Source organism: Meles meles, chromosome 21, assembly GCF_922984935.1.
Source record: "Meles meles chromosome 21, mMelMel3.1 paternal haplotype, whole genome shotgun sequence".
In the NCBI taxonomy this organism is placed as follows: Eukaryota; Metazoa; Chordata; class Mammalia; order Carnivora; family Mustelidae; genus Meles; species Meles meles.
Window position 1 is genome coordinate 20,888,407 of NC_060086.1, and position 15,395 is coordinate 20,903,801.

At 54.9% G+C, this 15,395-nt stretch overlaps 1 protein-coding gene across 1 annotated transcript; it reads left to right on the plus strand.

Annotated features, from left to right (window-relative positions):
• The first annotated feature begins 7,140 nt into the window (after window positions 1-7,140).
• On the plus strand, window positions 7,141-15,285 carry SH2B1 (SH2B adaptor protein 1). The gene is given in 11 exon segments (XM_045994353.1): window positions 7,141-7,223; window positions 8,949-9,025; window positions 9,210-10,006; window positions 10,008-10,238; window positions 10,535-10,636; window positions 10,882-10,973; window positions 11,084-11,259; window positions 12,819-13,031; window positions 13,217-13,428; window positions 13,565-13,736; window positions 14,490-15,285. Coding segments are annotated over 9 exon segments (2,283 nt in total). The 5' UTR covers window positions 7,141-7,223; window positions 8,949-9,025; window positions 9,210-9,298; the 3' UTR covers window positions 14,867-15,285.
• The last annotated feature ends 110 nt before the right edge of the window (window positions 15,286-15,395 follow it).

The following is a 15,395-nucleotide window of genomic DNA, read 5'->3' on the forward strand; positions in this document are numbered from 1 at the left end:
CAGGCTCCTCACTTGATCCCGGGACTCTGGGATCATGACTTGAGCCAAAAGCAGACACTTAACCAACAGAGCCACCCAAGCACCCCAAGCATGTGACTCTTGATCTTAGAGTTGTGAAATTGAGGTTCTCATTGGGTGTCAAGATTAATGAAATAAATAGATAAATAAAAATAAAGATTCCTTTTCAATTTTTAATTAATCAATTAGTTAAGCTTGGATCAGAAATTAACATACACACCCCTCCCATGACTCCTTACTACACTTAGAATAGAATCCCAACTCCTACTTTAAATGGGCAAACTGTATGGCAGGGGAATTATACCTTGTAAACCTTGTAAAGTTATATAAAAATCCAGGCTCCTCCCTGTGGCCCACCTCTTTGACCCCATCTAGTATGATTCTCTTACTCGCTGCCAACCACGTCGGCCATTGTGGTCTGCAAACATCTCTCAGTTGTTTCTACCTCAGGATCTTTGTAGATGCTCTTCCCTCTCCCTGGCATGTTCTTGTAGCTTTTCCCAGGGCTGTTTGTCCCATCATTCAGCCCCACCTCCGGTATCGATGTCACCTCTTCTGTCTAAAGTAGCCCCCCGTCACCCTCTCCTCACTCGTCCTCTTTGGTTTTCTTCATAGCACCTAAGAAAAAATTTTTAAAGATTTTATTTATTTTTTTGACAGAGAGAGGCAGGCAGAGAGAGAGGAGGAAGCAGGCTCCCTGCTGAGCAGAGAGCTTGACGTGGGGCTCTATCCTGAGACCCTGAGATCATGACCTGAACCGAAGGTAGAGGCTTAACCCACTGAGCCACCCAGGTGCCCTGGTAGCACCTAAATTTCTAAAATTATCTTATTTGTTTGCTTGTTGGCTGGTTTGTGGGGTTGTTGCTGTTCCCTGTCTCACCAGGTCATGACAGTAAGAGCTTATTTTTGTAACTCTGAACAGTGCCTAACCAACACTCAGATGAAGAAGTATTTGTTGAAGGAATTATGTGTTGAATTATCTCAGTTGAGCATATACATCGGGCTTGTTAAGTATCCTGATGTTTTCAGTGGAAAGCAAATTTTGTATTCACAATCACGTTGAAAATAAAGGTGAACCACCGTAACTTTTGAAGTCTCTGCTTTATTATCTATAAAATGGGGTTGGAGTGAGGAAATTAAACTTTATGATTTCTAAGATTTCTTGCTGCTCTTTAGAGGACGGGGTCTGGTGTCATTGAAATGAGTACTAGGCTGGTCAGCAACTTAGTAGATGGGGTGCTAGGGCTCAGAACTTTGTCCTCAGTGCCCCTCAACAGAGGGACTGGAAGCTCAAGGGCATTCTTCACTCTTCCCCCACAAGCCAGCCCTGGCAGTGTCTCCTCAGAAATCTCACCCGCTATTGTCCTTGCTACTAACCCCACCGTATTGCCCGGGCCAGGTCAGCATCAGCCCCTCCTGGACCACAACCCCAGTCTCCGCTCTGCTTCCCGTCCCCACCCGCCTCCATACCAGCCCTGGATTTGGGGCAGGGGATCCTGACCAAAGCACCAAAGCTGGATTTGACATCCCAGAAGACAAAAGAGGAGAAATCCCCATCTCTTGGGGATGGAGTAGGGTGAGCCTCCAGTAGAAGCCCACAAGCAACCACTTCCCCTTCTGTCAGAGACCCTGGTTTTCCTCCAAAGAGCTGCCTCTGCTGTGCTCCGCCCATCCTGGTCTCTGAGCCAGTGTTTACCAGTCAACAAAATCTATCCCTTGTGATCACACATGTCAAGTACTAGTTAGTGTACTCAAGTTCAGTTCTGGCACTAAATGCCCGAAGTTAACTCAGACCCCACAGATTAAGGGCTCAGTCCTCCCCAGACTGCCTGCATTTCGGATGAGAGATGCAAGGTCCCCCAGTCATCTTCACTTCTGACCAACCTGCTCCAGATCAGGGAGTTTCCCATGACCCCCCCCCACCCCCCTCAGGTGTGATAATTTGCTAGAACAACTCACAGAATGCAGGATAACACTATACTCATGATTACAGGTAGAGTAGAGAATACAAGTCAGGAACAGCTAAGCGAAGAGAGACACAGAGTGAGGTTCGGGAGACCTGGTTTCATATTTTAGGTGTGATTAAATCATTGCCATGTGACTGAACTCAATCTCTAGATCCCCCTCCTCTCCCTGGACATCCAGCTGCCTCAAAATCCCAACCCTCGGGGGTGCCTGGCTGGCTCAGTCAGAAGAACATGTGACTTTTGGCTCAGTCAGAAGAACATGTGACTTTTGGTCTCAGGGGTTGTGAGTTCAAGCCCCGTGATAGGTGTAGAGATTAACATACATACATACATAAATCTTTTTTTAAATCCCAACCCTCTGTATTATGCTGAGCATAATAAGTCAATCAGAGAAAGACAATTATCATATGATCTCCCTGATATGAAGAATTTGAGAGGCAACGTGGGGGGTCTTGGGGGTAGGGAAGGAAAAAATGAAACAAGATGGGATCAGGTGGGAGACAAACCATGAGAGACTCTTAATCTCACAAAACAAACTGAGGGTTGCTCAGTGGGGGAGGGATAGGGTGGCTGGGTGATGGACATTGGGGAGGGTATGTGCTATGGTGAGTGCTGTGAAATGTATAGCCTTGGGCCAATAATACATTGTATGTCAATAAATAAATTAATTAAATAAAAATCCCAACCCTCTAGTCACCAGGATAGTCTTTCTGGGGACCAGCCCTTATCCTGAAGCTATCTACGGGCTTGCCGTTAGTAACCTCATTAGCTAAAACTTGGGTGTGATCTAAAGGGCACTTCTATTACTTGGTAAATTCCAAGTACTTTTTCATAAACTTTTTAAAGATTTTTTTTTTATTAATTTTGACAGAGAGAGATCACAAGTAGGCAGAGAGGCAGGCAGAGAGAGCGAGAGGGAAGCAGGCTCCCTTCAGTGCAGAGAGCCCGACGTGGGACTCGATCCCAGGACCCTGAGATCATGACCTGAGCCGAAGGCAGTGGCTTAAACCACTGAGCCACCCAGGCGCCCCTCCAAGTACTTTTAAAGTTCTGTACCAGAAAGCTGGGACAAAAACCAAATTTTTCATTATACCTGGTGACCCAGGCAGAGCTGATGAGACTCAGTCCTGTTGTGTTTGCCAGAGCCATTGGGAAAGCTTTGATCTTTTTCCACTACAACTGTGAAGCAAGTAGGATGTATGCTTGGGGCTGCTGGTAGCCATCTTGCCACCTGTGAGGGGACAATCTGGAAAGCAGAGGAAAGCAGAGCTGAGAGACTGAGACCAAGTTCAAATGCCCGAAGTCATTCTACCTCTGATTTTTCAATTCTGTGAGCCAGAAAGCGCCCCCTCTTTTCATGTTGAAGCTCCCTTACATTGGGAGTGGTTGGCGGGTTTCATTTTTGATAGCTAAAAGCATCCTGACTGTCACATACCCTGTTCCTGAGAAGCAAGTATTTCTCCCTTTTATGTTAATACCTTGGCTTAATGTGGGCCCTGGATCCTACCATTCCCACCTTCCCCAAACCTCACTCCTTCAAATACTATCCTCTCTACTGACTCCTTTCCCTTTAGACTTTCCTCATGGTCAGGTCTCCTGCAGGCCAGCTCTCCATGCTCCTCCTCCCATTTCTTCACCTTCCATTCATTCCTCAGCCCACTACCATTTGGCTTCTGCTTCTACCACTTCCTTCTTTTTTTTAAAAAAAAAAAAGATCTTATTTATTTATTTGACAGACAGAGATCACAAGTAGGCAGAGAGGCAGGCAGAAAGAGAGGAAGGGCTCAGCAGGGAGCCTGATGTGGGGCTTGATCTCAGGACCCTGGGACCATGACCTGAACTGAAGGCAGAAGCTTTAACCCACTGAGTCACCCAGGCGCCCCTTCTACTACTTCCTTAAAATCACTCTCACCATGGGGCACCTGGGTGGCTCAGTTGGTTAAGCATCTGCTTTTGGCTCAGATCATGGTCCCAGGGTCCTGGGATCAAGCCCCTCATCAGGCTTCCTGCTCAGCAGGGAGCCTGCTTCTCCCTCTCCCACTCCCCTTGCTTGTGTTCCCTCTCTCGCTGTGTCTCTGTCAAATAAACAAAATCTTTAAACAGCTACTCTCACTGAAGTCCCTAAACAGTATTAGTTGATAGCGATAGAAGCAGAAAAATATTCACCTTTAGCCCAGAAAGCTGACCTAAAGCCTGCATAGCTCTGATAAAGATCAAATACGTGCCGGCTGCTACACGGTAAAGGGTCTCATGACTGTCTGTATGTGTCCCTGATAGTTAACATCCAACTGATTGATAAGCTCCAGAGAAATCTTGCAAAAGTAGTTTTACAGGCAGAAATTCGAAGAAAACATTTATGATCTAATATTCTCCGCACGTCCCCCCCACCCTTGAACACGATGCATATAACCACCAGCTTCATACAGCAAAGGTAAGGCTCTTTCTGCCCATGAGTTTTGTCGCCATGCAACAATAAATGCACTTCTTGGCACCAAAAACATCTCAAGAATTTTTTTTTGAACGTCCACTCACGGCCCCACAGCATCAGTCACCGATGTTTTAAACAGGAGGCAACGGCAATGCCATGGATCCCCCCCCCTTTTTTTTAAGATTTTATTTATTTATTTGACAGACAGAGATCACAAGTAGGCACAGAGGCAGGCAGAAAGGGAGAGGGGAAAGCAGGCTCCCTGCTGAGCAGAGTGTGGGTCTTGATCCCAGGACCCTGGGATCATGACCTGAGCCGAAGGCAGAGGCTTAACCCACTAAGCCACCCAGGTGCCCCCCATGTATCCCTTTTTAATCATTGGCTTGTGAGGTGTCTGACCAAGTGCCCCCACACGCATGCTCTATACTCCCATACACCCCTGGTCTTTGTTGTGTGGTTCCTCTTCCAACGCAGTATCCAGATTTTTTTTTTTTTTTCCTGGTTTGGAGGAGTGCCCTCAGGCTACAGGAGGCTTTGCCTTGATGAACTGACATCTCCAGGCGTGTCGCTTGGTGAACAGCTAAGGCTTGTAGGTAGGGAATGCCCCCTCCCTTGTTTCTGGGCAAATCTGACACGTATCTTTCATCCAGAGCTCCCCTGTAGGATCAAGTCGAACTTCTTTCTCTCTGCCTGAGATCACTTGTTTGGTTTTCTCTCCTTCCCTCTCCTGCTTCTTCCACTCTCTTACCGATTTCTTCTGGCAGCACTGTTTGACGAAGTCACTTGCACACACATCATCTCAAGGTCGGATTCTGGGAAACCTGACCCAAGACATCATCTCAGCACTTTCTGCCTCTCTTTTGCTGCCTACCTGATAAGCGTGGATTGTTTTCCAGAATTAGGTCCTGGGTCCTATTCCCTCTACAGATAATTGCCTGGACAATCTCGTTCATGTCCATGGTCTCAACCAGTAGCTTCAATGCTCACTTCTGATCATCCCCAAACTGTTTCATGCAGCTCAGACTGCAGCTCTCTCTGCTGGACAGCTCCAGCTAGCTGTCCACAGACAACCCCTGCCCTAACGCAGTAGTCACTAGCCACATGTGGCTATTTTAATTAATGACAATTTAAATCCCTAGTCCCATCCGCACATTTCAAGTGCCCAGGAGCTACCTATGGCTAGTGACTACCACCCTGGATAGTGTCAATATAGAACATCTGTCATGGCAGAAAGTTTTATTGGACAGCTTAGACACATTTCCAAACCTAACTCATCATCCCCAGACCCCTTGCCTTTCTATAGTCCTCACTGTGTCTCTCTCTTAGAAACAGTGGGCAGAAATTACAGAAACTAGAAACTACAGAGAAAGGGTGTGTAAGGGCTTCAGGGAGGAGGGTGGGGACCACAGAACTAGAGTCTTTTCCATGTATATCTTCCCCCGAACTGGGAAGATGGATGGACAAAGACGTTGACGAAGACCTTAACAAAGGCCATCTGTGAGCAATCTTAGATTGGTTAGAACAGGGGGAGAGCTGGGGAGCAGGGCTGGGTAGGCCAGAACTTGTCCTCCTCAATGAAGTTTTCAAACTCCCGGCAGCCTCAGCCTTGAATAAACGTTCTTGTGTGAGTCAGGGGATTTATCCATCTCCAGTCTATAGTGTTCCAGGATGAGCATTTGATCGAAGCCAACCAGCCGGGGTCGGTTCTGGAAATTTTACTGCAAATCTCAGAAAAGAAGCAGGTTCCTTCTCTAATTCGAAGCTGTTAGGACTTCAGTTTGGCGCCATGGAAAGCCATTTTGGCACTGGGACGGGCCTACCTGCAAGTGAAGCCAAATGCATGGGGAAAGAGGCTAGAGAAGGTGAACCAGAGGTTCCTCACGGCTTTTGGCTTTTTATTCAGCTGTTCCTGAAAAAGCTCGGTCCGTTTTTTCCAACTGCTTCAGCCAAGATTCCCCTGTTCCTTAGGGCGGTTGGAGCTGGGTCACTGACAGACATTCCTGATCTCATCGTGCTAATGATTTCAACGACTCTCTATACCTTAACGATTCCCAATGTCTGTATCTGGCCTTGATGCCTTTACTGAGCTCCACCCGTGTGTCCACCTGCCCCCTGACGTCCTACAGGCACGTCCAAAGTGATCTCCTTATTTCTGCCCTCTTGTCTTTATTCCCCGTCTCAGATGAAACCTCCTGGACCTCCAGTCCCTTTGCTCAGAGACGCCAAGGTCGTAAGTTCAGGCTCCGCCTCTTCGCGGGGCCTCAACCAAGGTCATCCGCGTCTTCCCCCGCGCGGCTCGTTGGGGGCGGTGTCCCGCGAACCCCTCGGCCGCAGGGCCAGGCGCTCTAGGCGGCGGCGGGCCCCGCAAAGGGCCTCCTCATCTCGCTGGTTTCCGGTACCCGGTGGCTACTCTAGCCTACAACGGGGGGGGGGGGGGGGGGTCGGGACTCTATCCCCTAAGCGGGCTTCTCTTCGCCAGGTTTTCTCTGGGAGGGCACCTGGGGGAACCCCTTGCCACGGTGGCTTCTGCGGTCCCTTTTAGGTGCAACCGGAGAAACCCCTGAACCCCCGAGACTCCCGCCTCTGGGCGCTCCAAGGGTTTGCGCGGACTAGGAGGATGGCGGAAGTGAGTGTGTAGACGCCCTTCCCTCTCGCCGCTCTTCTCTATGGTCGCTTCCTTCGGTGACGGGAAAAGGGGTCCCGGCGCCTGCGCTGAGACGGCCTGGGAGCTAGTAGCGGAGTGCGGGGGGAGGGGCAGGGAGCGGGAGCTGCCGCCGCCGCCGGAGCAAACCGCGGGGACCGAGATGCAGGTGGGACCGGAACCGGAACCCCCCTCTTCAAGTACCTCTTCCCTCTTCGCGACCCGGCCCCGGCGCTTGAGAGGAGCCCTGGGTGGGGGCGGGCGTAGGGAGGGCAGAGGCAGGAGGGGTGCTCGGCCCGGCAGAGTGCAGCCGACGGGGCTGGTCCCGAGGCGGTTGCGGCCCCGGGGAATGGGCGGGTCGAGGGTGTCCAGGGAGTAGGGTCGGGTCGGAGTGCATTGACCACCGGGCCCAGAGGGTCCGAGCCGGGAGCGGAGCCTGCACCCTCCACCACCCGCCCTTCGGGAAATTTCAGAACTGAGCCAAGAGGCAGGTGCACCGGGAAAATGTGTCTGAGTCCTGCTTGGCAGAAGAGAAACTGAGTCACCAGCTCAGGAACCGCAGGGTCAGCGGGCCAGAAGGGGGCTGGGTCTGCCTGTGGTGCAGAGGGTTGGGTGGGCCTGTGTGAGCCGAGGTGGCCTCTGCCTGGAGATTGGTCTCTCTGCTGTGTCTGCACCTCTTGGCTCGGTTCCCCTGTGTTCCATGACTCTTGCATCTCTTGGCTTCTTCTCGTTGGTTTGGAATTGTCCCTGCGGTGGGAGCCATCTGAATGTGTAGGGTCTAGGCCAGGGAGGAAGGGGAGGGGTCGCTGATTGTCGGTCTGAGCAGGAGTCTGAGGTTTGGGGAGACTTCCCTGAGCTGCCCTCTCCCCCGTCACCCCCCCCTCCAGTCCTGGTGCCAGTCATCTTCCAGTATACTATGGGGGAGGAACACTGACAAAAGAGCCATGGGTTGTAAATGTCATGCCCAGCTCTGCCACTTGCTAGTTGTAAGATCTTGGGAGGCCTCCTCTTTTTTTATCGCTCTCTCAGAAGAATCAGAACCCATAAAGATAGTATTAATGGCGGTGGTTTATTGTGTGCTTACTTTGTGTCGAGCTCTGACATGTTCCATTTAATTCCCCCAATGATTCTATGGGTTAGGGATCATTAGCTCCGCTTTATAGCTACAAATCTGCACTTCAGAGAGGACGTATAGTCTGTTCCAGATCACCCAGCTAATAGGTGGCAGAGCAGGGATTTCATCCCAAGTCCGACTCCAGAGCCCACAGCCTTAACCATCAGGCTAACCAGCCTTTAGGGCACACTCCCCAGTGAAAGAAGAGGAAGTGAAAAAGCTTCCTGTTATGTTTTATTTATTTTGTGGCCAACAGAGACTTGCTCTAACCCAGCCCATAGCCTTTCCCCGCCTGGTGCTGCTGCCTCTGGGCCCCAGGCTGAAGGGTCCCCCCAAAATCGGACTGTGGCCATTCCGAGCCTCCGTCACACCGTGTAGGGGTGCTGGGCCCAGGGGTCTGCCTTCAGGACAAGTGTGGTTTCAATCCATCACCCATCCATCCTCCTTCCTGAGCAGCCTCCCTCCTCAGAGCTGGACCTCAGGACCCATGAGGCGGGGTCTGTAGGCCCTACAGGCCTAGCTCCCTGAGAGCTGGGGTAGTGAGGGGCTGTGCCTGAGGCCGGGGCAGCCAAGCCCTGGGGACGAGCGCTATGCAGTGGGCAAAACCGTAGGCTTGGAGTTCGGAAACTGTTCTGGGCTTCGGTTTCCTCATCTATTGTCAAGGTTATTAAAGCCTGTTGCAGGGAAAGGTAAGAACAGCACATGGGCAGCACATGATAGATCTTGAAGGACCTGTTTTAGAGAAGGGAGGTGGCGTGAGTGATAAAGGTTCCTTTTTAGAGGAAAGTGCTCCACGGCTGGCGGTCTGTCACTCCTGGAACCAGAGCCAGGGGCTGTGGGGTTGGGAAGGCAGCAGGGTAGGTGCTGAGCGGGGCGTGTGGGGTGTGAGGATCTGGGAAAGGGAAGGGTGGGGCGATGTGGTGTTCCCCATGGCTCTCCAAGGAGTCCTGACTAGAGTGGGGAGTCCGGCTGGGGTTGGGGCTCGGCCCCCGGTCCCACCTCAACAGTGACTCGGTATATGTGCCTCTCTTCCTTCTGCAGCTGCTGCCGTTCACCCCGTGTCTTCTGGTCGCTTCCCTCTTTGCTGCCCCTCCCCACAGGCTCCCCCTCTCCACCTCCTGGGGACCATCATGAATGGTTCCCCTTCCCCGGAGGATGGGGCCTCCCCCTCTCCTCCTCCTTTGCCACCACCCCCTCCTCCTAGTTGGCGGGAGTTCTGCGAGTCCCATGCCCGGGCTGCCGCCCTGGATTTTGCCCGCCGTTTTCGCCTCTACCTGGCCTCCCACCCCCAGTATGCAGGGCCGGGAGCCGAGGCTGCCTTCTCCCGCCGTTTTGCTGAGCTCTTCCTGCAGCACTTTGAAGCTGAGGTGGCCCGGGCCTCCGGCTCCCTCTCGCCACCCATCCTGGCTCCCCTGAGTCCTGGTGTGGAGATCCCGCCACATGACCTGTCCCTTGAGAGCTGCAGGGTGGGTGGGCCCCTGGCTGTGTTGGGCCCTTCTCGATCATCTGAGGACCTGGCCGGCCCCCTCCCTTCCTCAGTCTCTTCCTCTTCTACGACCTCCTCGAAGCCGAAGCTCAAGAAACGCTTCTCCCTCCGCTCAGTGGGTCGCTCCGTCCGCGGTTCAGTCCGTGGCATCCTGCAGTGGCGGGGGACCGTTGACCCTCCCTCCCCAGCGGGGCCCCTTGAGACCTCATCAGGCCCCCCAGTCCTGGGTGGAAACAGCAACTCCAACTCCTCTGGGGGGGCCGGGACCATTGGCAGGGGACTGGTTAGTGACGGAACATCCCCTGGGGACAGATGGACTCACCGATTTGAGCGGCTGAGACTCAGTCGGGGCGGGGGGGGCCTTGAAGGACGGAGCAGGGATGGTGCAGAGGGAAGAGCTGCTGAGTTTCATGGGGGCTGAGGAGGCAGCCCCTGACCCAGCTGGAGTGGGCCGGGGAGGAGGGGCAGCTGGGCCGACCTCAGGGGGAGGAGGGCAGCCTCAGTGGCAGAAGTGTCGCTTACTGCTCCGAAGTGAAGGAGAAGGAGGAGGAGGAAGTCGTCTGGAGTTCTTTGTGCCACCCAAGGTGAGGCCCCAAGGAGGGTGGGCGACTGGGAGCGGGCGACCAAGCCACCAGAGTGGAACAGCTCCCGGGCTTAGCTTTGCTCGCTCTGGTGTGGTTGGGTTTAGTTCTGTGTGTCAGTGCTCACTTTGGTTTTTAGAGCTAGCTCCTGACTCCCGGGTGGGATTGAAAAAGTAGTGTTGTGACCCTTGGTCTGACTTCCTCAGGGCATAGAAGGAAAGATGCTGCGTCTCCGGAGGGAAGTGACAGGTGGTCCCTGCACACCAGCTGTTTGGATCTTGTTCTCTTTCCCTACCCAGGCGTCTCGGCCTCGACTCAGCATTCCCTGCTCTACCATCACGGACGTGCGGACAACCACGGCCCTGGAGATGCCTGACCGGGAGAACACGTTTGTGGTTAAGGTAGGGCCTCTGGGCTCCTGCCCCCCTGGGAGCGCTCATGCTGGGGAGGAAGCTCCTGGAGCACGTGGAAGCCAGGGACCTCACAGAAGGAGGTGCCTGTGCGTCCACTGCCTTGAGAGTGTGTCCCTGGGGCTGTAGCTTCCCTGGGAGGAGGGAAGAGGGGGAGGATGTTCTTGTTCTCATCAGGGGTGGCTTCCGGCCTCTGGACCTGGACGTGGCCTGCGGGCTTCCTCTTGGCCTCCTAGGTGGAAGGCCCCTCGGAATACATCCTGGAGACAGCTGATGCTTTACACGTGAAGGCCTGGGTGTCTGACATCCAGGAATGCCTGAGTCCAGGGTGAGGAGCCTGCCTGCTGTCACCGAGGGGACCAGGTGGGGCTGGGGATCAGCCCTGGGCTGTTCGCCTGCTGAATTTCCTCACAGCACCCTTCCCCTGCCGGTCCACAGACCCTGCCCTGCCCCCAGTCCCCGCCCCATGACCCTCCCCCTGGCCCCTGGGACCTCATTCCTTACAAGGGAGAACACAGACAGCCTGGAGCTGCCCTGCCTGAATCACTCAGAGAGTCTGCCCAGCCAGGATCTGCTGCTGGGAGCCAGCGAGAGCAATGACCGCCTATCACAGGGTAAGGGTGGAACTTTGGAGGGTTGTGGACCTCAGAGCCCCCCACGCCAGGCTCAGGCCCTCTCTCCCGACTTGACCGTGCACCCCATTCCTGCCTTTCAGCTGCCCACCCCTTCCCACCGAATGTCTCACTTTGGTCCCAGAACGTGCCACGCCGCAGTTGGCCACTCAGAACCATCCCCGTCCCCACCTTGCATGAGCCCCACGCCAATGCCGGCCCAGCCTTCCATGCCCGGCCTTTCCTCCTTTTCCGTAAGCCTCACGCAGACCTCCATTCTGGCTGAAGAGAATGGCTCTCTTCCCCAAGCTTCTGGAACACTTCATTCACATCTTTGCTTCGCTTTTATTCTGCATCTCTGTGCGTATGTCGATGCTGTTAGATGTTTTTGACTCTTTACTTCTTGGCCTGACTAACATAGACGGGCCCAGTCACAGCACGCCCAGAGACATGCGTCCACCTGGCCCAGCTCACCTTCCTAGACGCCAGTATCCCGTTTGTCCTGCTCCTCTGTTCTAGTTTCGGTTTCCTGGTGCTTGGCACCCTGGCTGTACTCACTGAGTAAACAGATGGACTGAAGGATCTTGGAGCTATGGTGGACCTCACAGGTCATGGGCTCCAGTCCCCTCGTTTCCAGGCCCCTCAGGCAGCTAAGACCAGGGAGGGGCAATGGCTTTTCAGCGGTCCCTGACAAAGACCGGGACTGTGCCACTTGCTCCCTACCCTGCCTTTGCTCTCTGTACCCTACGTGTAGCTATGCCATCCTTGTGGGCTCAGGCCTGCCACGCAGCAGACATTCGGGAATGCCCAAGTGCATTCCCGACCCTGTGCTAGGTTCTGGGGCAGGATGGAGGAACCCAGAGCCACCCAAGACGCACTTCTTGCCCTCTCTGAGGGCTCCCAGTCTAGCTGAGTTGACAAGCTCTCACTCCCTCTGAAAAGCAGGACTCCGCAGTGGAGAGCCTGTGCCTGGGGTCCTCTGAGCAGCACAAGCAGGAAGCGCCTTGGGAGCTCAGAGGGGAAGGAGAATTGGGGAAGGTGGGATAGACAGGCTCCAGCCAGGGGAGGTGAGAGAAAAGAACAGGGCTTGGAGGAAGCAGATGGTGAGGTGGGGAGAGCACCCGAGCTTTGGGAGAGCAGGATGGGATGATCAGGCCAGCGCGGAGGCTCTGGGAATACAGACTAATCGAGGTGGTCGGGTTGGTTGGATTGGGCCAATTAATACGAGGAGGGTCTTTGAAGCCATTGAGCATTGGGGGCTTTGTCCTGCAGGCCAAAAAAGAATGCTTTTTAATGTAAGAATCCTTGAGGGATTGTCCACACCCCCTGCAACAGTTGCGATCATTTCAGCTGATTCAGAAAGAATAGGGGCACCTTCGGAGCCCAGGATGTCCTTGCAGTCACTCCACAGCCCCTCAGTGCCTGGAGCCTGTCAGGGGTCGTGGGTCGGACCGACGGGCCCTGGGCCAAGGAAGGGGGCAGGCGCCTCAGCTCGCTGACTGCCAGCGCACACAGGTAGTCTCTCCAGTTCTCAACTCTGCCCTCCTCCCTCTTTTTTTCAGGGGCCTATGGGGGCCTTTCAGACCGCCCCTCAGCGTCCATCTCCCCCAGTTCCGCCTCCATTGCTGCCTCCCATTTTGACTCAATGGAACTGCTTCCCCCAGAGTTGCCCCCCCGCATCCCCATTGAAGAGGGGCCCCCAGCGGGCACCGTTCATCCCCTTTCAGCCCCCTACCCACCCCTGGACACTCCGGAAACGGCCACAGGTACCAGAGGTGAGAGCACGTGTCTGCCTCCAGGCCCAGTTGCCCGCCTTCCCGAAACTCTGGTCTCAGGATCCTGAGGGATCCAACCCAGGGGAGAGGAAGTGACAGGTGGAGGGAAAGCAAGGCTTCTTCTCTCCCAGGACGGGGGAGGCTTCCCTGACACCCCGGTTTCCCTCCCTCTCTCCTTCCTGAAGGATCATTCCTGTTCCAGGGGGAGTCAGAGGGAGGTGAAGGGGACCAGCCCCTCTCAGGGTACCCTTGGTTCCACGGGATGCTCTCTCGACTCAAGGCCGCGCAGCTAGTGCTGGCGGGAGGTGCTGGCTCCCATGGTGTTTTCCTGGTACGGCAGAGTGAAACGAGGAGGGGCGAGTACGTCCTCACTTTCAACTTCCAGGGCAAGGCCAAGGTGAGTGAGGGAAAGGCTGTGTTCCATGCCCGGAGCTTGCGAGTGGGGCGGGGGGAACGGGGCCGTCCAGGGGAGGAGGCTTCTGGAAGGGACAGGGGCGCGGGCTCCTGCTTCACCTTGCTCGCCCTGCCCTCAGCACCTGCGCCTGTCGCTGAACGAGGAGGGTCAGTGCCGGGTCCAGCACTTGTGGTTCCAGTCCATTTTCGATATGCTCGAGCATTTCCGGGTGCACCCCATCCCTCTGGAGTCTGGAGGCTCCAGTGACGTTGTTCTTGTCAGCTATGTCGTGTCCTCCCAGCGACAGCAGGGTGAGCAGAGCAGGTCTGCAGGGGAGGAGGTGCCCGTGCACCCAAGAAGTGAGGAGGTGTGTGTGCCAGAAAGACGGGGCGGGGGGCTGTGAGGAGGAGAAGCCTCGGAAGGGAGAGTAGGGTAGTGAAGGCTCCTGGGGGTGGGGCTTTCAAAGGGGAAGCAGAACACTGAGCACGTAGGGAGGCAGAGGGCTCCGTGCTGGAGCCAGGAGGAAGTGGCAGTTGGGTTGGTGCATTGCCATTCCATCGGACCCCTGTGTTCCATCACTTGTGTGTCTCCTGGATTCATGTTCCTTAGCCTTGTCTTTGCCCTTTGTCGCAGTCTTGCCTTGGGCCTGTCCTTCTTGGGGATGCTTGGTTTGATCCCCCACCCCCCTCCTCCCTTGATGTCTGATGTCCCTGTCTGATCTCTCCCTTTTCCCCACCCCAACGTCCCATCTGTCCCCACGTTGCCCCTCCCCCCCTCCCCCCAGGCCGGGAGCAGGCCGGGAGCCATGCAGGGGTGTGCGAGGGAGATCGATGCTACCCCGATGCCTCCTCCACCCTCATGCCCTTCGGAGCGAGTGACTGTGTGTAAGTGTGGTCCTCCTCTCACCGCCGCCCATGATCCATCTTCCATGGACTGGGGAGGTTGCTCAGGAGACGGGATTTGGGGGAGATAGCACATGGCTCCTGGGGGGACAAGTGCAGGGGAGGCCATCGCAAGAGCTGGCCTCCCTCCACAGTCTGTCTTCTTGCCATTCCTATCTCCAGAACCGAACACCTCCCATGACCCACCCCAGCCCCCTGAACCCCCTTCATGGACAGATCCCCCACATCCTGGGGCAGAAGAGGCGTCGGGGGCGCCAGAAGTGGCGGCAGCAGCAGCCGCAGCAGCCAAAGAGAGGCAAGAGAAAGAGAAAGCGGGCAGTGGAGGGGTCCAGGAAGAGCTGGTCCCCGTGGTTGAGCTGGTCCCCGTGGTTGAATTGGAAGAGGCCATAGCACCAGGCACGGAGGCCCAGGGAGGCGCTGGATCTGGTGGGGACCCCGGGGCCACCCCGATGGTGCAACTCCAACAGTTACCACTAGGGGGCGACGGAGAAGAAGGGGGCCATCCCAGAGCCATTAATAACCAGTACTCCTTCGTGTGAGACACCCTACCCCGCTCTTTCTCCACTCTTCTTGCTCCCCAGCCCTTAGTTGGTGAGATCGGCACTGGGTGGGGACGTAGAGGAGCGGTAGGAATCCCCTCCCCACGTGCTTCCTGACCCTTGACGGCCAAGGGTGTCTGTGTTGGTACAAGAAGAGGTTCGAGAGCCCTGTTAACTCCCCAGTTCATACACTACAGGTGCCCCATCCCCTGGGCAGGGGATTTGGGCTCCATTACCTCCCTGAGGGGGCTCTTATGGTCAGCCCCACCCCTGGGGGCTATTTCCCCACTAAACACCCCCCAGCCCAAAGAAGGGTGAGGGGGAAGGGCTGTCAGTTACTTAAGGTGGTTGTTGTTGTTGTTTTAAACAAAATGGAGAAGCATAAATAAATAAAAGGGTTTATCTCAGTTCCATCGTGATGGCTGTGGCCAGTGTCTGCAGTGGGGGCTGGGGCAGGCGGGTCAGGAAGGCAGCCCACTCAGTGTTGCCTGCTCCAGAGCGGAGTGGCTGTAAGGCTGTGTCAGGTCAA